We start from the raw sequence: 19963 nt of genomic DNA, 5'->3' as shown, positions 1-19963 counted from the left end.
CTGTCAGAGATCCTTTACATTTTACAAACTTAAAGGTTTTAACCTGATGACACCAGCGGCACCAGGATTACATGCAAGCATGTCACTGTACCAACACTGAAACTCTCAGAGGAGCAGAGATGAATCAGTAGTAGAAGAGCGAGGACAGTAGGAAGCTCATTGTTGTGTGAGGATCTCTAAAGCTGTTAGAATAGCTCAGATTTATGGAGCGAGACTCAGATACCTGAAAGTCCAAACTCAGCGTTCAGCTGTCATACACTCAGCAAGTGTTCACGTTCATCAGCGCTGCCAGGAAGGACACAATCAGACTTTACATGAGAGGGAAACATGGCGCTCTATCAGATCTATTCTGAACCGTTAGTGGTCGGTTTGCCCCCAAACAGCCAGTCAAAAGACAGAAGTAAGTCTACTGTTTGTGCCTTGGATTGGTGTTTGTTCAGTCATCTGTGGGACAGGCTCTGACCTGGTCAGCGCTCTCTCGTCAGATTGTGCTGGTGATCAGCAGAAGCGTTACCAAGACGGCCTCCAAATGGCAGGAAACTGTGGATAAAAGCGAGACTGTCAGTTAGGCTTGGTGGCATTTTCTGTAACGTTACGTGATGTATACGTAGTTAATTTTAGCTGTATCCACAGAAACAGTCGTCATATGAAAATACTGAACATGTTTGTTTGTTTGTTTGTTTTAAAGCTGTAAGAAGAGGAAGTGGAAACAATTCCTTCTTAGTCATTTAGACACGACACGATTGCTGTGCACAGAAAAATGCAGCACGTTTTTAATAAATCCAGTAAACTGTCCAACACAAAGCCACACGTACATGTCAGCACGTCCCTGTCACGTTCATGCTTTGCCCAACGGTTGTGGAGCGTGTGCCCAGCTTTGGCGGACCATGAGGCAACTGAGTAATGGCGTGAATAGCACATAACGTGAAGATCAGTGACATCAGGGATGATAATACTGCAATGTAATGAGACTGCAACAAGCAGACGCAGATGGAAGAAAGGAGGGCGGGTGAGGCATGGAGAGACAAGGAGTGAGAGCATCTGGGGGGGTGAGTGGCTAACAAGCTACCCGCTGCAGCTCTCAAGGTCATATTGATCATCAGTCGACATTTCTCACCATCAGCTCCACCCTACAAATGTACTGCAGGCAGGGAGGGACCGAAGGAGGGCTGAACAGAGCGACGGCTTCTTTATGCACGTGATCAGAGAGATGGAGGGTGGGGAGGATGCAGCACAAACAGCTGACATAGATAACATTCAGCGGCTCTCGTGATGTCACTCGCGACTCTGTGTTTATCGGTTTTCCCCACAAACTGAATGTCCAGGACGACAGTAAGAAGATCTGTTCAGTCTGAAAAATACAAAATTAGTTGTTTCTAACAATGAGGCTGACTTTCACTCGATTCCGGAGCTTTAGCGGCGTGCTCTTAGCGGCGTGCTCTTAGCGGCGTGCTCTTAGCGGCGTGCTCTTAGCGGCGTGCTCTTGGCGTAGCGTGCTCTTAGCGTAGCGTGCTCGTTGCTGTGAGGCCATTTGAAAAAGCCGGGATTATTAGATAGGGAACATTTCATGTCATCACAGGTACAAAAGCAAACATAAACTGTAAACCTGGGACAATGATCTGTCATCAACAGTCCGTCAGTGGAGGTGTAGGATAATACTCTCCTGCACCGCCAGGTTAGATGGAGAAAGCTGCACCATCCTCAGGCCTGTCTGGGATTATGGTTGATTATTGTTGGGTTTCCCCAGGGACACATTTCAGATACTTTGGGATTTCTCATGCAGAGGCTCCTTATTGCTCCCCTCTCGCCTCCCAAGCATCCGTGTGGCTCTCTTCCCAAACTGCTGAGGAGGAGGGGTGGCTGTTTGTCATGGCGAGCACGTGTGGTACACAGCGACACACCGTGATCGTATTTATGCCGATCAGGCTGAGCCAGCTGCCAAATCTTAGTGCTGCATTTTAAAGAAGCACACAGTTGTATGTTAGCTAACGCTGCTGCGTCTTCTCAGACTCCTTTGCCAGCCCCGCCATCAGTGACGAGAAGCATTACTGTGAATGCTATTGCAGGCTCAGCTGCTCCAGTCAGGAGCAGAAAACTCGCATTGTACCACGATTTTAAGAAGAACGCTCGTCCGCTGTCGATGCTAGCATCATTAATCTCCTTCAGTTTGATTCCACGTTTAACAGACAGATGTCTTTGCATCTTCGGATCAATATCATCAGCACAGAGGTAATAGGAAGGAAAATATTCAATTTGTTTGTTCAGGAAAACAAGAAGATGAAGCAATGATCCCGATGATCAAGCTCAATGTGCATTTGTTCTGTTGCTTTACAGAAAGCACAGCAGCAGATGTGTTATTCTCTCTCTGCTGTTTAAATTAAAGCCTTAGGCCAGCAGTTACTAATACACTGTGCCAGCACCAGCTGGTTTTTTGAAACAAAAGGTAGAAAGAGAGCGCAGTGACAAAATTGCATGTAACAGGTGATGACTCAGAGATTTTAGCCACTCACCCTTTCTCAAGATGCAAAAATACAGAGAATATTTAAATCAAGTGTGCGATTAACACTTCCAACACACAATTTAAAGCTAATCGCACCGATATAAAAAAACAGCAGGTCTGTGATTTTTTTTTGAGTTGCTGATATGAGTAAATTATACCCTTAGACTTCTAAATCACATTCATTTGTGCTCAAGCTGTTATTGCCCCGACTAGCTGAAGACTGGGCAGGTGTGTCAGGTGTGTCAGGTGTGTCAGGTGTCATAAATAAGGTCCTTAAACTATCTGTGAAGGAACTGTCCCAAAGCATGCATGTATGGTGCTTAATGCATGTAAAGTTAAATGAGGAATGGTTCATACTTTCATATAATACAGATTTGTAACCTTTATTTAATGAGGAGTTCACTCTTGTGGTGACCAGGTAAAGGTGACGTCTCTTAAAAAATGGTTGTAAGGCTAAAAAGTCACATAAAAAATATAAAAGAAAAGCACAAAACACAGCTGGATGAAGGTGGTAGATGTTTTAGTTTAGATTTGCAGGGAATTAATTGCAAAAATGTACCTTTAAAAGTGTGTGTGTGTGTGTCGCTCTCCTGCTGTAATAAAAACGTAATTTGGCGAAGGCGAGCAGAGCGCTCGTGTTAGCTGCAGGTGTAATTGTGCTCTGCCAGCGTGTTTAACCATGTTAGGAGAATTTAACTTCAAAGGATGCAAAGAAAGGAGCAGCGCAGAGTTTCTCAGCTTCACTGCTTCCTGAGCTCCTGCAGCCGCTCACCACTGTTTTCCTGTGATTGTCTTCCTTTTCCACCTCCTGTCTCCGGGGAATAGAGCAAAGATGCCGGCATCAGGACTTTGGTTATGCTGGACGAGCAGGGAGGTAAGTGTGCATGAGGGGCGATGGCGCAGGGTCACAACATATAGATGCGACCAGAATCGGCACAGTGATAATATGATTGCATTCAAATACAAGCAGCGCTACACTCCAGTCCTCACCTCGTAGACTTAGAATTAAACGACGTGTTTCATTTGCAGTTGCTTGGTTTTACTTGAGTATTTCCAAACTAATTCGTTTTGTCCTTAAAGGAATCGGTTTTGAGTTGTTTGATTTGTTGCATGTTTTCTTTGGTGAAGGTTCAACATGGTTTCCTTCTTTCTTTCAGCTTCTTTTAACATTTGTTTTCTTTGGCTAACATTTTTCTTTTTACTTTGCCTAACTGCTTTCACTTTGCCAGCAGCGTTTTATGGTTTTTCTGAGCTGAGGACGACGGTTAAAGGAATTGTCACGAGTGCCAAAACCATAACAGATCCTGTCAGGAAGATTTAACGGCAGCAACCGCAGGAATGAAACCTTACAGCTCAACAACTCATTGTCAGGAACCGGCCGACGGCCTTGTCCCTGTGGGTGCTGCCGGCAGTGTAACCTCCGGGCTGGTCTCAGATCTGTTTACAAGAAATAAATACATTTAAAAAACACCCATATGACCTATTATACTGCTTTATATCACAATAAAGGCAAACAGGTCTGAGGACAGCTAACCTGGCCGTTCCAGCCCACTAACAGTCCAAACGATCGATTTAGCTGGTAATGACAAAATATTCAAGCCCTTGTCTATCAGCCCACCTACAGATTTGTACAATCCCTGATTAGATGCAATAAATGAGAACGTCGGCTCACAGTAACCTTAAAAGATATCATTTCTAATGTGAAGTGAATGATATTTGGACTCTTGAGCGCCCTCAGTTTTCTGTTTCTGGGAAAGCTCGTAAACCAGAGCAGCCCAGTAAGAGGCCTGACTGCACCAGCATCACTCGGGGAGAGGAAAGCTCTCCCTCCTCCAACTCTCCATTTAGCCTTGCTGCCCCGAGAACTGCAGGATCGTTTGCAACAGCTGACTGGACGCAGGAGCCCGAGCTGACCTATGACCCCAGATTTGCACCTCTGCAGCACTTGGTGCTGAAGTCAACATTCATAGGCTGATGTGCTTTACCTCTGATGCAAATCATTTCAATTTGAACTTGAAGCCATCGCTGATCTTTATTTTGTATCATTCTTCAATGATTACCACACACTCAGTGACCCACTTCTCTATAATACCACTAACACAATGTGACGTCCTTTATGACCATCAATGACTGTAAACCAGGGATTTTACAAATTTGGGGAAAAGAATCTGTAAAGTCGTTTCTCAGTCCACTCCATATTTAACCGTGCCTCACCCTTCACTCACCCAGCAGCCGTCCACCACACCAGCACGACGACGGCCCCGATGCTCACTGACCAGACAGACCTGAGTCCTTTCAGTTACACTGAATCATTTTAAAGCCACACACACAGTTTTCAGTTGACCCTCGTAACGGCAGCAAAAGGTGTGCTGTTCATGCTCACAGCTTCATCTACAGCTCATAAGGGCCACATGCTGCAGCTGTCACTAACATGCAAATAATCCAGTAGCTGAAAAATGTTTAAATTCTCCCAAGTTTTACACGTTAAATCAGAGAAAGGAAAACTGGGCAGCTTCCCGGCAGCTTACAACCAAAGGAAGAGAAAATCCATTCAGCACTGAAAAGCTCTTCAGCTGTAACGACCATCCGCACGTTTTCCTACGGAAATATTTCAGTAGAATTTTACAGCCTGTGACTGTCACCAAATAAATGTGATTTCAATGTATTTTATTTGAAATGACAATTTAGTTACAATTACCTATAATACTCAAAGAATAAGGAGGCAATACATCAGATTTCTGCAGAAAACAAAGAAATAATAACACTAAGTAAATTTAAGTATGGAGAAAGTCGTTTTGCGTTGCTCATAATTTAAGGTTTTTATAGGAAAGGAGACAAAAACGATTCTGTAAAGTTAAATTCTGCATAAGTCATTTTAGGTTCTGTGTGATGTCCTGATAATTTGGGTGGAAACATTTTCTTTGTAAAGTAGTTGTCAGTCAGTTTGGGATGTGGATTTTTTATGGAGCGGTTCCACCTTAACTTACTACGTTAAAGCAAAGGAAACATGTTTTTTCTCTTCACTAATTTTCTAAGTTGTGTTTGTGATTTTGAAAAAGAAAGTTAGACTTGGCTTCATCGTTATCAGGTCACATAGGCCTCCAGATTTTGGTTGTATTTACCTTTTTGTAGTTTGGTAACGGTGAACAGTCCTGAGCACACGTCTGATGGAAAAATAAAAAGACAGACGAATAACAGAACAAACATCATGCACATCAACAGAAAAGGCTAAAAAGATGAATCTACTCCATAATACAGCCAAAGTATTGCTCCCACAGAGTTACCCTGAGATGCACAAAGTCACTTTACAATATTTACAACTTTTATAAATATATCATAAAAATATTTAAATAAATATCATTACATTTAATTTCAAATAATAAACATTGAAAATCTGTTTAGTTACGTCCTTGGTCGTGGGCTGTATTATAGCGTTACCAGGATGTCTCCCACTAAGCCTTCATGGCCGTCTGCAACTGGTACTGGAAGTGATGGGAGCAGCTGGAAACTAAGAAAATGTGCCAGCCGCCTCTAAAGCTGACTGACAACCGTTTCTCCTGCTGCGGGGTATAAACTGGTACTAAAACCTGGGTTTTGTGTGGGAGGACCCGGAGCAGCTCTTTATCCTGAGCTGACAGTCTGCTCGATCGGATTTGAGATTGATCTATTGATTTGAAAAAAAGGAAACGCCGATTTCCCCCAGAAATCTTTGTTTCCCTTTAACATCTTTGCTGAAACATTTACACTTTCAATCAAATGAACCAAGAAAACAAAGAGAGAAGATTTACTTTCATTATTGGATTGTTGGGGACTCTCATGGACCATTTTCTGGTCCCCCAAAAATCTGTAAGTGCACATAATTGTATTTTAGCCACCAAAGCGATGCACTGTACACTCAGATACACACCAGAGTACAAACGCTTCACTTGCTGCTCATCATGACTCATATTTCTGTCAATCAGTCAATGAAATTCATTCCACTACTGTCATCCCTTTGTCCTGACCAGAGCAACTCGATCGTGTCGAAGATGGCATGAACCATATCAACCAAGACATGAAGGAAGCCGAGAAAAATTTAAAAGATTTAGGGAAATGCTGTGGGCTTTTCATATGTCCATGTAACAAGTAGGTACTGATAATGTGCCCCAAAGGTTCTTTACATATGTGGTGGCGTCCAGTTTTTCCTTTTTCTTCTTTTTAAGTTTTTGTTTGACTTTCTTTCGTCATAGTGTCTGAAGTTGTTGTCTTCTCTCCTTTGTCCTCTCTTTCTTTCTCTCCTCTTCTCCTTCTGCTTCGTTCTGTGGGGGATAAATGACTTGTGTTTAATCAGAGCAACTGGAGCGCATCGAGGAGGGAATGGACCAAATCAATAAGGACATGAAGGATGCAGAAAAGAATTTGAACGATCTAGGGAAATTCTGTGGTCTTTGCTCCTGTCCATGTAACAAGTAGGTGCTGCTTGCCTGCCTGCCTGCCTGCCATTTAAAATTAAGTATCTAAGAAATAAAACCGAGGTAGAAGTGACATCACAATGGCCATCAGCCAATAGTCTGCTCTACTCCAGCTCCTAATAAACACTGAGCCTGGCCCACAATGTGGAATGATTAACTTCAAAATCGTCCCTGTTCAGTCGGCCCACTTAAGGTTAAACATTTCCAGTCACAATATGACAATTTTTAAAAAAACCCAAACATCTAAAACAATAACGTGATTTCCCGTAACAGTACGTGACACTCGTTAGGCCCAGTCATGTTGGTCAGTTAGTACTTTTTATCTTCTTTTATTTAAATATTTGCTGATTCAGTAGCAACTCCCACATGGTTTACTGAAGGGATTTGCTAACAGTCAGCTGAGACTGAAGGAGTCCCCTGGATGAGTGATGAAAACGTCCAACGACCTTCTTTGGGCATAGCAAACATAGTGTCCCAGAATTTATAGCTCCCCAACTGGGAGCATCTCATAGTCCAACGGTCTGAACCATCACTGAACAATTGACCTCAAAAAGCTGCTAAAGTTCTTCCAAAGTTAAAATTGATTCACCACCCAGATTTTTACATACCTTGTACGGTCAAATGAGGCTGATACAAACCTACCGGTGAGACCCAAATTCCATAAAGCCGAGCTTTAAACGTCCAGTCAACTCTCCCCCACCCAGCCAAGGCCATGCTTCATCAATAAGTGCCTCTCTTCTACCAAGTGCCATATTCTCTAAGCTTCCACTTCTCCAAACAGCTCTGTGATGGGAGTCGTCTACATGCAGGTGTAGCCGCTGTAGAAGTCCCACCTGTAGCAGTCGTATCGATTCCTCCTGAAGAGGGTTTTTTCTCATTTTTGATGCATGGTGGTGGGAAGCTGTTGACCTTCCCAATTATAAAACGTACTTAGATTTAAAGAGCAGGGCTGGGGCTCCAGAAGCATCTTGGCACTTAGATCATCCTAATGTATTGACTCCAGATGGAAATGTAGCGATCTTGGTCCCAAAATGCCTTTGGCCAGCCTGGTCCAGGACTGGTTGACACTTCTCCTCATCTGCATGATCTCTACCACCACCACACTGCTCTGACATCCAGTAGATCCTCACCTGTTTGCAGGCAATGAGACCTTTCTGTTTCCCGTTGAACACCCCCTCCCCCACTGCCTTCTATGAGCCACCGAGCACCAATGACATGGAAAGACTGGCGAGCATGACCCTGTGAATGCTCATGCATGCGTGATGATGTAACTCATAAAGCAATGCTACACATGATGATGCTACGATCATGATGTTGATGTTTACACTGAAAATGATACTGATGGTGATCCTGATGAACAGCAATCGTTTTGTGCCAAACTCACATCGGCGCGTGTTCAGAGTTCATTTGTGAGCAGAGCTGTCGTTTCGTAACTTTACGGGTTGGACCAAATTTAAAGACATACAAAGAAAATAAAGTTAACTGAAGTCCCTGCTTGGCAAACGATGGAAAAGAACAAAGAGAAGATAAAAGAGGAATGCTGCACAACAAAACTGTCAGATGCTCAAAGTATGGCAGTGAACACGCTGAAAATAGGAAAGAAATGACAGAATGACACATTCAGAGCAAAGGAGAAAAACAGGAGTGATCTGTGGTGTAGCTTGCAGCTAGAAACTGGGCTAGGACACATGCGCACTGAGATATTTTTAGGAACGTAGTCAGGGTCGATGTATAAAATGGGTGCATCATGCCACAGCACTGTGTGCAGGACCCTTGTTTCTGCTGCAGTTTGTCTGCAGCGCTACCTCTCCTGCAGAGCGCTGTGCTAATTTAGCCTTTATTCCACTCTGGCTGCTAAACACTGATGTTTGCTAAGCTCCCTTTCCTGCAGGGAACTCGCTCACATGTAGGTCAGCCATATCAGATAGTGGCAGCCTGCTGGGACATTGACTCAACCTGCCTGCACAAATAGCAGGATGCTAAAAGAGATACATGTTTTTCAGCACTGCTGCTCACTGTACCTCCTAATCCCTTCAGCGTGTCTCTCAGAATTAGCAGACCCCAGATTTCCCTCTTAAAGGCTTCATATTGTGGCCGTCTGAATGCCACTCAGGAGCTGGTGGTGGATTGCTCGACTTGCAGGTCGCTCAATGAATGAATGAGGCAGAATGACTTTAGTCTTACCGCGGGTCCTGCAATACTCATACCATCTAATCAGATCATCTCTGCTCAATCAGAGCAGATCTGATTAGAAATGTGCAGTATATCCTTTCTGAGACAGCAGGAAAGTAAATTGCAAATTAAAGTTTTACAGAAGGAGATGAGATTAAAAAAAACGCAGCAGAAAGAAAGAAGAAAACAGATGGAAATATAAAGGACGTAGACAAGGGTAGCGTATGTGTTAATCATATTGGTGTGTGTCAGCAGGGACAGGGCGCTCAGCGAAGCCTTGCCTCAGTCCATTTCTATTAATAAGAGCAGTGTAGGAGGCGGCTGAGCCATTGCCATCCCGATACAGCTAGAATACATCCACACAGCACTCCAAGGTTATAAAAGCTCAGCAACTGTGATACAAGCAAAGAAGTGTCAGGATGCTACTGAATGGGCAGGAAAATGTTGACATATGTACACAGACAGCATCGACAGAGCTCTAACTAAAGAGACAACTGTTACCTTCCACTCCATCTAGCTGCTGTGTGGAGCCAAAACAGATGCTGAATGTGACAGAGTGAGCTTTGATAGGCCGAGCAGCCGAGCTGCGATTGTGTTAGCACAGCTGTACAGACGCAAGCAGATGTGACTTTCGTTGAGAGATAAGCTGAGTCACAACCATTACCCCACTCCCCCGCCTCACCACCTCAACATGACCAGGATTCTGTGACATATAAAGACAGACAGGTGTGGGGGTTGGGGTGGGTGATGCCGATGGTTCAGGAACAGGTAAACGAGGCGCTCTTCTCTGCTGACTCCCTCCAGTTTCTTGTTTTGTTTTGTTCTCCTTCTTCTTGTTTCGCAGTTTGTTCTCCGCATTGATCGTCGTCCCTCCCAACAATGTGACAGTCCTGTACACTCTGTGTTGTGTGTCTGCCACAAGCTCTGTCTCTTCTCTGTTTTCTGTCACACTGTGGGAGTGGGATGTGCTTTACTGTTGCAATAACACAGAAGTATGACGGTTTAGGACAGAGAGAAGGAATCAGGCTACAACACAGTTCAAATTGCAGCTATGTTAAGACATGAAATGGCACAGCGTACAGGGCTTGCCTGATTCTGAACAGTATGTTATATACCTGCAATATAACATCGCACACATAAGTACTGTGTTACAACAGAATGAGCCTGTACCTACCAAACCCAGTCTACCAGCCAGTCCATGCCTGCTATGCTTTGCTCGACTTTAGTCTAGTCCCACCATATATTTATGTGCTGGTTGCATGAAACCGATTAACACTGTGTGTCAGCTACATGCTAATATATTTACATATGTGCTGCTGCAGTACCTCAAATCGAAGACTCTCTTTGTTAGGTTTGACTAATTGGAAGCCTGCCTGGTTGAGGTAAATGGCGAGTCGCTTTTTTCAAACTGTTGAGTAACTTCCTCTTCGTCACTTCCGGTGGCCAGGATGAAGAGCGGAGCCAGCAAGGCCTGGGGGAATAACCAGGACGGGGTGGTGGCCAGCCAGCCCGCCCGCGTGGTGGACGAACGCGAACAGATGGCCATCAGCGGAGGCTTCATCCGCAGGTAGGAGGAACGCTTGGATGTGTGCGATTTTACGGGGCACATTCATCTTGTCTGGAATATTTCGAGGCAAGATGAGGGTAAACGTGCACATGGCATCGTTTTTGGCCTCACCGGCAGCCCGACTAGTCTAGCAAAGCAGACCAGCCTTTATGTAGCACTGAGATGTCCGTCCGCTCTCACCAGCCACTTTGTTAGATGCGCTGTTCTCTTACTTTTCCTAAAAGAACTGCTTTAATCCTTCATGGCATAGAACTGACAGCATGCTGGAAACATTCCTGGGTGACTTTGATATGGATCCATACTGCTGCTACAGACCCATGATCCGCATTTCCCGCGCTCTGTTAGATCAACACGTTCTCACTCCCAAAGCGTAACATTTTACGCTAGGTGACAAATCGTCAACATATTACGTTTTCGGCCACCCAACACGTTCCTACATGACGACATCGGAAAACTGAGGACATATGAGAACTTAAATCACTTTGGGAAAACACTATTTCACGTCATTGCAGTGCTGGTTAAGGTTAGGTTTAGGGCTGCAATACAGGGCAGGAACGTCTATTACCGCGAGATCGTAATTCCACTGGATTTAAGCCATAACCCGGCGCGTACCATAAGAACGCGGAAGGTCACCATTCGCGTTCCTCAGGAACGCCGTGGGACGTGACAAAACGTCGGGATGTTGCGCCTCGGGAGTGAGAACAGGCTCGTTAGATTGAGATGTGGTGCCTGTGGAGATCATTTGAATACAATGAACTGTAATGATTGGAGCTTTGTGACGTGGTATACTAAGGGATACACATGATCAGCAATAATACTCGACAATGCTGCAACATTTCGTCAATAATCAAGTGTACAAAAGAAAATCCCATCACTAGATCACCACCAGCCTGAACTATGAATCCATGCTTTCATGGTGTTTGTGCCAGATCCATCCAGATGTCACAGCAGAAAGTTTGAAATATCCTGGTATTTTTCATAATTTCCTAAACTTTCTTCAGCTCACTGGCAGTAACCACATACACGGATAATCAATTATTCCACTTTTTACGTAGAGTCGGCCTTAGTCAGTATTTAAATGTACCCACAAAGGTACTCACAGGCAGTGTTGGGCAAGTTACTTTGAAAAAGTAATTAAATATAGTTACTAGTTACTTCTTCAAAAAAGTAACTGAGTTAGTAACTGAGTTACCAGATTCTAAAAGTAACTGATTACTTGAAAAGTAACTATTGCGTTGCTTTAAAAAAACGTTTAATCCTCTGGGGTCCAGGGTACAATCGGCCATTTTTAACTCCTTCTGATGTTCCCTCCACATTTTACCTTTAACTGTTTATCTGCCTTGTTTGGTCTCATTCTTTTCAGCACAACCTCACGTGTCTGAATTTACAGTCATGTTTTCATTTTGACAGACTGCATTAACACAATTGATTTAAAATCAGACACAAAACATAAAATCAGAGTAGAAAAAGTGATATTTTTACCTTAAACAACCACACATTTCAAACTATTTACAGAAGCGGGAGCGCGCAGCTGCTTAAAGCTGTAGCGCCCGGATTACTTACAGCTACTTCCTGCACCTGAAGGTGCGGTGAGCTGAACACAGCTTCAACCGTCTGTTTGCTGAAAAATAGTAACGCGACTGCACCTCATTTTCTTGTTAGTAACAGTAACGGCGTTGTAACGATAGAAACAGTAATTAGTTAGATTACTCGTTACTGAAAACAGTAACGCCGTTAGTAACGCGTTATTCCCATCACTGCTAACAGGTACTGAAATCAGCTCTACTTTTAGTACTTTAGTGATACTTAATGTAACAACGAAAGAGCAAATGAAGGCGTTTCTACTTGAATACCATCGACTAATAGAAAAAGCACGAGTCCACAGATCAGCATCTACTGAAGGTCGAGCTACATTAGCTACATGAACAGCTGTAAATAGACTGAAAGTCAGATAAAGACGAGGAGCAGCAGAAAAAAAACATTCATTATCTGGTTCTTGTCTTCTTGTCTTCATATGTAATCAGATTACCTGATGGAGAACTATAATCCAAATCTATATTCTTGAGAACAACACAGGCTTTAGACTTTAATGTGGATATTAGATTATATCATATTTCACATTCAGTTTTTTTAATCTGTGTCTATATATTTGAAAGACTGGGAATTGTATATCTGGATATTTAACACTGTGACATTGTGATATTAATAAAGAAACACAGTGAACAGGATCCTGCGTTCAGTCTCTGCTCTTTGGAGGTTCAGAGGTGAAATATGGACAACAGCAGTGGCAATGTGTGCTGTACTAGTTACTGCAGAGATAAATGTGACCTTTTGTATGGTAGGGTAACAGACGATGCCCGGGAAAACGAGATGGATGAGAACCTGGAGCAGGTGGGTGGCATCATTGGCAACCTGCGCCACATGGCTCTGGACATGGGCAACGAGATCGACACCCAGAACCGCCAGATCGACAGGATCATGGAGAAGGTACACGCACAGCTTTTCAGCTTTTTCTTCAAGCGCACCGGGTTCATGTAATCGCCGAGTTGAGTCATCTTGCTTATTTAGTGAGTTGCCTCCTTGCAAATATAACATATAACCAGTGTGGACACGAAGGAAAAGCTTGGAAAGCTTGGTTTGTATACGACACCAGCTCAGGTTCACAAAGCTCAGCCAGGTTGGGTCTTTTATAGGCTGCAAGGTTTTCTCCATGGATATTCCAACATTCACTTACATCCCTGTTTCCTGGTTTGGTTTAACTGAAACAGTAAGAACATCGAGTGGCCACGTTGTGAGGATGTGCAAGAGTGCTGTGAACATGCCCGTAAATTTGCAGTTGATGAAATGCTGGTGATTGGTTAGAAAGTTTTAAAATAATGTCCAACCTTAAGACTTAAATAACTTAATGCCTTTGACGCAGAACTGTGCAACTCTTAAGTCTAAGACATAAAGGAATGACAGTCATTAAAATCCGGTCAGAGATAAAATGTTGAAACAGCAAAGAAAAGTTGTCTTACCTTTTATTTTCTTAAGCATTTCTATATTTAATGGTCTCTTTGTATAATAGAGTCTTTTTAAAAAGCTCCATCTCTAAATTCAAAGCTCTACCACACCAAAAGTACAATGAAATCTATCTAACCGGGTACTAAAGATAAAACACCAAAATACAGATCTGTGGAATCAATCAACAAAGCCCTCTCATTACTTCTTCCTCTCTCACAGGCCGACTCCAACAAGACCAGGATCGATGAGGCCAACCAGCGCGCCACAAAGATGCTGGGCAGTGGCTAAACGCCCGGAGTCCGGAGCGTGAACGTCCCGGCGTCCCGCGCCACGCATCGATAGGCGCTGACATGCTTTCATCATGGTATTGACCTTCTAGGTTTGCACACATGCACATATCACCTCCCCGCCCATTGTAAATGTTGTTCTGTGTCGTCTGTCGAGCTTTTTCAAAATGATTGTCCTCGTAAAAAGATGATTTCTTATACTCCGTATATCATTCTTTCCAAAGGTTGTATATAGTGCTGACTTGATGGATCTCTAGCTCACCTGTGAAGTTTTTATTCTCTATGTCAAATATATATATATATATATATATATATATATATATATCTCACATATCATATATATATACATATATATACACACACGAGTACACTTCTCTGGATGACAAGTATATAATAGGAATGCTGTACAAGCTGTTTGTTTTTTCTTCCTTTTCGGTATCTCAGTATCGTCTTAGTAAAACTGTGTCATTACATATAGGCTACTGTCATGCTCCTTATTTTGGTGTTGTCACAAAAACAGCAGGAGAAGATCGATGGCAAACACGAGTCACTAAGCGGCGGTACAGTTGGGCGGGACGGCAAAGAGCACTTACAATCAAAAGGCAGTCCTTGGTCCATTTTCCTTCATCGCAATCATACTGAGTTACTGTTTAGACAATGTGCAACTAGACTCTCTGTAGCTGTATTAGACATTGCATTCCAAGTGATGTGAATTGTGCGTTCTCTGCATGACAAATGGTAGATTTTAGTCTTATAAATAAAACCTGTCTGAAAAAATATATATAAAAAATGATAACATGGCAGTAGCAAATTGACAAAACGCATGCTCGGTATTAGGACACAGTTTATCGTTCCATACTCCTGCAAGTTTGCAATAGTGCCACTCTTTCTGTCTCGATATATTTACCGACTGTGACCATCTCGTTGTACAATAATGCAAAAGGGATCAAAAAAGTGAGATGAAGTTGAAACAACTGAGGACTTTGGGTTGTATTGCAAAAAAATGACCTGTTTTCTAAATGATTATGCAGTTCAGTGATGAAGATGTTGATTATATGATGAAAGCTGAGGACTGGTTGTGTACTGTATCATAGGTTTTGGATGCTCTGAAAAAAATAAACGTTTGCAATGTAAAGCAAAGACGCATATTTCTGAGAGACCTTACTTTTATAAGAAAACCGTATATGTAAGTTTATTCTCCCCGTGTGGTTTGTTATTGGTAAGAATAATGACAATATTAAATAACAATTACAACTATACTCTGAAACAAAAAAATACATACAAATGGGTTTTTTTGTTGCTTCTGTACTTTAGAGCTATGCACACCAAATCGCCAAAATGTCAAGTAGTTAGAGTAAGGTGATGAATTACCTAAACCTGAATGACACAATAGGTTAAACTGTGAGATTGATGTCCTCAACGCATGTAATACTAAAGACTCCCTCTCTGTATCCTGTCAGTGTGTGAAGTGGTGGACATTTTGTAGCTAGCTGAATTGATTAAAAGTAATAAACCCTAGTTGCATCCGTGTCTGTCTTTATTGCTTAGAGACTCCAATCTCAATCTCTAACGTCCAGGGTGGCATTTACCCAAACTACCGCTCACTTTTTAGATTACACCTTATGTGGCAGACAGTCCACCCGATGGCCCTGTTTTCTCTAAACAAGAAGCCAGCAGTCCAGGGATACACTGACAGTCAACAAGATAAAGCATTTGATATTCATCTTTGTGGTGTTTAGCTTTGGCGCAAGTTTAATATATGAGAGGAACCAGACTGAAAGGCAAGAAGTGATTCCTAAAGAGCCAAAACATTCAGAAATGTCAGCTGAGGAAAACACGGTAAATACAGAAGTTTCAGTCGAATAACCACAACTGCTAAAACGTTTCTCCCTTTTTAACGACCTAAATTTAACTTTAAAAGGTTTTATTGTTTCATAATAAAAAAAAAATTACAAATCCCTTCTGCTATCCTTTTTTCCTTTCACAAACTTCTCCTCAGGAAAAACACAATTGTCACATTAAAAAAGAAAGATTCACACTTTTTTCACATCAACTGTTTCAGTGTTTGTCATTTTCTGATATGTTGCCAAAATTTCCATATAAGCAAGTTACATGCTAAATATTAGCTAAACTTCCATGTGCAGCGTTAGCTTACCTCAGTGCAAAAACAACAAGCTTAGCTGTGTTTTTTGTTGAATCTACAGAAAAAAGAAAGAATACCAATCACAAAATTGTTTTGTATGGGATCAAGTACTGTTTTACAGTTGCTATGATGGGCTAGCTAGCTACTAGCTGTAGCTTTATGTTTAGTGAACAGACCAAGCAGAAAACTCTGGGGGCTAAAAATGAAAGTGGCACAAACTGCAGGTCTTCCACCCGAGTCCAAACTGTTCCCCACTGTCCCCATTTCAAAATGCCAATCTTTACCTCAGAAATTAACATATTTAAGCCAAGTGTTTCTACCTTGATTCAAAAATATAAGGAGGGATTTTTTTTGCTAACTCACTCATTTAAGTCTTATTATAGCTCAAACGGAGCATTTCTCAAATATGGGTACAAAAACATTTATGACAGCGATATCCTGAGGTTTCAAAGTGGCAGCCAGTCAAGGATGATAAGCAATCCTCAGCCATGCTTTATACAGCCTAAAGTGTATGTTTATAAAAAAAATTCTTCTCAGAAAAGCATTTCTTTTCTTTTCTTTATTAATTTTTCCAATATTACAAATACATTGTCAAGTTTGCTGTTAGCCAAGTTTAGATTACCCATGTTGGTTTACTGGTGATGGTTTTAATGGGATTAGCTAACTTCTCAGTAAATGCTAACCGAATGCTAGGGGAACATAACTGGTCAAATTATGTGCATCAAGCTTCTCATTTGAGCCAGATGTGCTATATGGACGAAAGAGTTAATGAATTAAACTGTGGTACTGTAGTAGGACATATATTTGTCCATATAATGTACCGGAAGAATGTCATGATTTGGACTAAATGTGGCCTGATGGTGGTGTCGTGGAAAGTTTGTAATGTACATCAATGACTGCAACGTCAGAAGACGCTTTCTCTTTGGGACACACATAAATGTGAGCACCTGATTCCTAATGAAGACAAATCGTGGAGGGAAGAACAGAAAGACTCAACGACTGAAGAAAAAAAAGGTAAACCTGAGCTTCTCTGAAAACAAGAGAAAAATGTTTAAATTATTACAATAATGATGCATTTCAGCCAAGTTTAACAGAAAAAAACTAAACCTTTGTAATGAACCAAATCCACAATTACTTACTAAAATAAATAGATGAGAACTGGACTAATCTTCCTCGAGTGAAGTTATCATCAAGTTTCTTTAGTGAGTTGTACTTTCAGCCATTTGATTGTTGGTCTGACCAACATAACATTTTGTTGTATTTCAGTTTCACACTTTGTCTGTAGTGTGATTCTAATGCGTACATGTTCCATAAAGTCATTTTTATAGAACATATATTACATATACATATATATATGACAATGTCAATAAACTCTCCATTTTCAAAACTATTTCTTTCTGGGAATTGTTTCAAGGTTCAGGCTTTACAGGGATGATTTATGGTATGAACAGCAAATTCAAACTATTTTAACTGTGTCAATGAGAAGAAAAACACAGCAGCCAGATGAAGAAAAGAGAAAAGATTACTTTTAGATATGCATTTTCTGACTGTCCAAAATAAAAGTGAAAATAAAGGTGGTTGCAAATGGAGAATTTGAGGACTTTTTAGTTGTAGAAGTTTCGAATGTGTAGTTAAACAAGTCCCACCCAGTAAAGTAACTGTGTTGATCCGTCCACAGCCCTGACATAACACAGCATGTTGAAAGAGTAGGTTTGTCTGTGCAGTCCTCCCTTCTCAGGTTTATTCAGGCCCAGCGATGTGGACCCCAGCCCATAATCCTCCTGCAGACACACCTGTAGAGGAGAGTATAAAGACCTGCGACTCAACTGTGTCAGACACGAAGCTCCGAGGAGTCTCTCCACAGCAGCTCTGCAAAGAAGCTCCACAGCTACCAGACCCACTCTGAAGATGAGTCCCTCTGTCAGCCTGCTGCTCCTGCTCCTGCTCGGCCTCTCTCAGGCTCATCCTCTCATGGAGGAAAGAGGAGGAGGAGAGGGCCAGGTGGAGGAAGACCACACCGTCGATATCACCACCAGGATTCTGACCGCAAACAATGGCAGCAACGAGATCCTGCTGGAAGGAGACATCCTGCTTCCAAAAAGCAGAAATGCCATTAAATGCCAGAGTTACCAGAGCTGCCTGTGGCAGAAAGACAACAACGGCCTGGTGACGGTTCCCTTCACCATCAGCAGTGAGTACAGCAGCGGGGAAAGGCAGCTGATCAGAAATGCCTTGCGGTCCTTCCACAGCCAGACCTGTGTCCGCTTTGTCGACCGTAAGAACCAGAACGACTACATCAGCATCGAGAGCCAGAACGGATGCTTCTCTCCTCTGGGCAGACAGGGAGGGAAGCAGGTCCTGTCTCTCAACAGGCAGGGCTGCGTCTACTTTGGCGTCGTCCAGCACGAGGTCAACCACGCTCTGGGCTTCCAGCACGAGCAGACCAGGAGCGACCGCGACTACTACGTCAGGATCAACTGGGAGAACATCGACCCACAGATGGCCTACAACTTCGACAAGCAGGACACCAACAACCTCAACACTCCCTACGACTACTCCTCCATAATGCACTATGAAAGAACAGCCTTCTCCATCAATGGCAGGGAAACCATCACCCCCATCCCCAACCCCAACGTCCAGATTGGCCAGAGGCAGGGCATGTCCTACTGGGACATCAGGAGGATCAACCTGCTGTACGGCTGCTGAAAACACACGTTAGCTTGTCTGATTAGAAGTTTTCATTTGTTCCCAAAGGTTCTTTCATCAATGCTTTTTCAGTGTGTTAATATTCTCTTTAAAAAAGTCAAACACAAAAATAAAGTGCATTAAAATGGTGTTTTGAACATGTGTGGCTTCATCTGGTTAGCAACATTTATGTTCCTTTGGTCTGGATCAGATGCTCCTGATGGTTTTACACGGTGTTTGTTCAAACTTTCATTGATTTCAACGAGCACCGTGACAGAACCTCCACCATGTTTCACAGACGGCTGTAGCACTCACTGCTGTACCTCAGTCCTGACTTCCTCCATATATACTGATGATTTGAAGCAAAATCTAATTCTAATTCAGGTGTAAGAATTTGTTCCTGTTTCTTAGGGAAATTAACTCTAATATCCAGTTTTCCCATATTATTATTTTTTTTCTAAGGAAATTGATGTAGTTTTACTTGAATAATTCATAGATTATTTCTAAGTGGCTTAACAAACAAAAAACGATTCCTTCAGACCCCTGAAGGTGTGCTGTGGTGTCTGGTACCAAGAGTTTAGTGAAAGATTGTCTTGTCCTGTAAGTTGCAAGGTGGGGCCTCCATGGATTGGACTTGTTTTTCCAGCACTGGAGAATTTGGAAGACAACTCAACACCTCAAGCTCATTGTTGTGCTCCTCAAACCCTTCCTGAACCCTTTTTGCTTTGCTGAAAGAGGCCACATCCATAAGGCAATATTGTTTCCATGAAAGGGTGTACATGGTCTGCAATGCTTAGGTAGGTGGTACGTGTCATAGTAACATCCACATCAGTGGCAGGACCCCAGGCTTCCCAGCAGAACATTGACCAAAGCATCACACTGCCTGATTTGGAGATCCTCTGACCAGGTCATCTAGCTATCACAATTCAGCTCTTGTCAAACTCCCTCAAATCCTGAAGCTTGCCAATTATTACAAGGTTCAAGGTTCAAGGTTCTTGATTTGTCACATGCATAGTTATACAAGTATAACACACAGTGAAATGTAACCTGACACGCCCCTCGACATGTGCAAAAATGGGGGGGTAGAGGAAGAACATTATATATATAGTATATACGTGTTCCTGCTTCTAACTTGTCAACTTTGAGGACAAAATG

The 19963-nt window shown here is 42.5% G+C and overlaps 2 protein-coding genes across 2 annotated transcripts in view; both read left to right on the top strand.

Annotated features, from left to right (window-relative positions):
* snap25a (synaptosome associated protein 25a) overlaps positions 1 to 15498 on the top strand; it is a 33376-nt gene extending 17878 nt beyond the window's left edge. Inside the window, exons 4-8 of the mRNA XM_026194318.1 lie at positions 3326 to 3374; positions 6831 to 6948; positions 10571 to 10690; positions 13033 to 13177; positions 13913 to 15498. Of these exons, the coding sequence (XP_026050103.1) occupies positions 3326 to 3374; positions 6831 to 6948; positions 10571 to 10690; positions 13033 to 13177; positions 13913 to 13981 (501 nt within the window). The 3' untranslated portion in view covers positions 13982 to 15498. The remainder of the gene's footprint in view (positions 1 to 3325; positions 3375 to 6830; positions 6949 to 10570; positions 10691 to 13032; positions 13178 to 13912) is intronic.
* Positions 15499 to 17900: 2402 nt separating this feature from the next.
* LOC113037343 (high choriolytic enzyme 1-like) lies at positions 17901 to 18920 on the top strand. Its single transcript, XM_026194320.1, has one exon. It carries the CDS (start codon positions 18032 to 18034, stop codon positions 18827 to 18829), a length of 798 nt encoding a protein of 265 aa, XP_026050105.1. The 5' UTR covers positions 17901 to 18031; the 3' UTR covers positions 18830 to 18920.
* Positions 18921 to 19963: the final 1043 nt, after the last annotated feature.

Source organism: Astatotilapia calliptera, chromosome 15 (assembly GCF_900246225.1).
Source record: "Astatotilapia calliptera chromosome 15, fAstCal1.2, whole genome shotgun sequence".
Taxonomy (NCBI): Eukaryota; Metazoa; Chordata; class Actinopteri; order Cichliformes; family Cichlidae; genus Astatotilapia; species Astatotilapia calliptera.
Note: the sequence above shows the minus strand (reverse complement) of the source record. Positions and strands in the feature narration are given on the sequence as shown.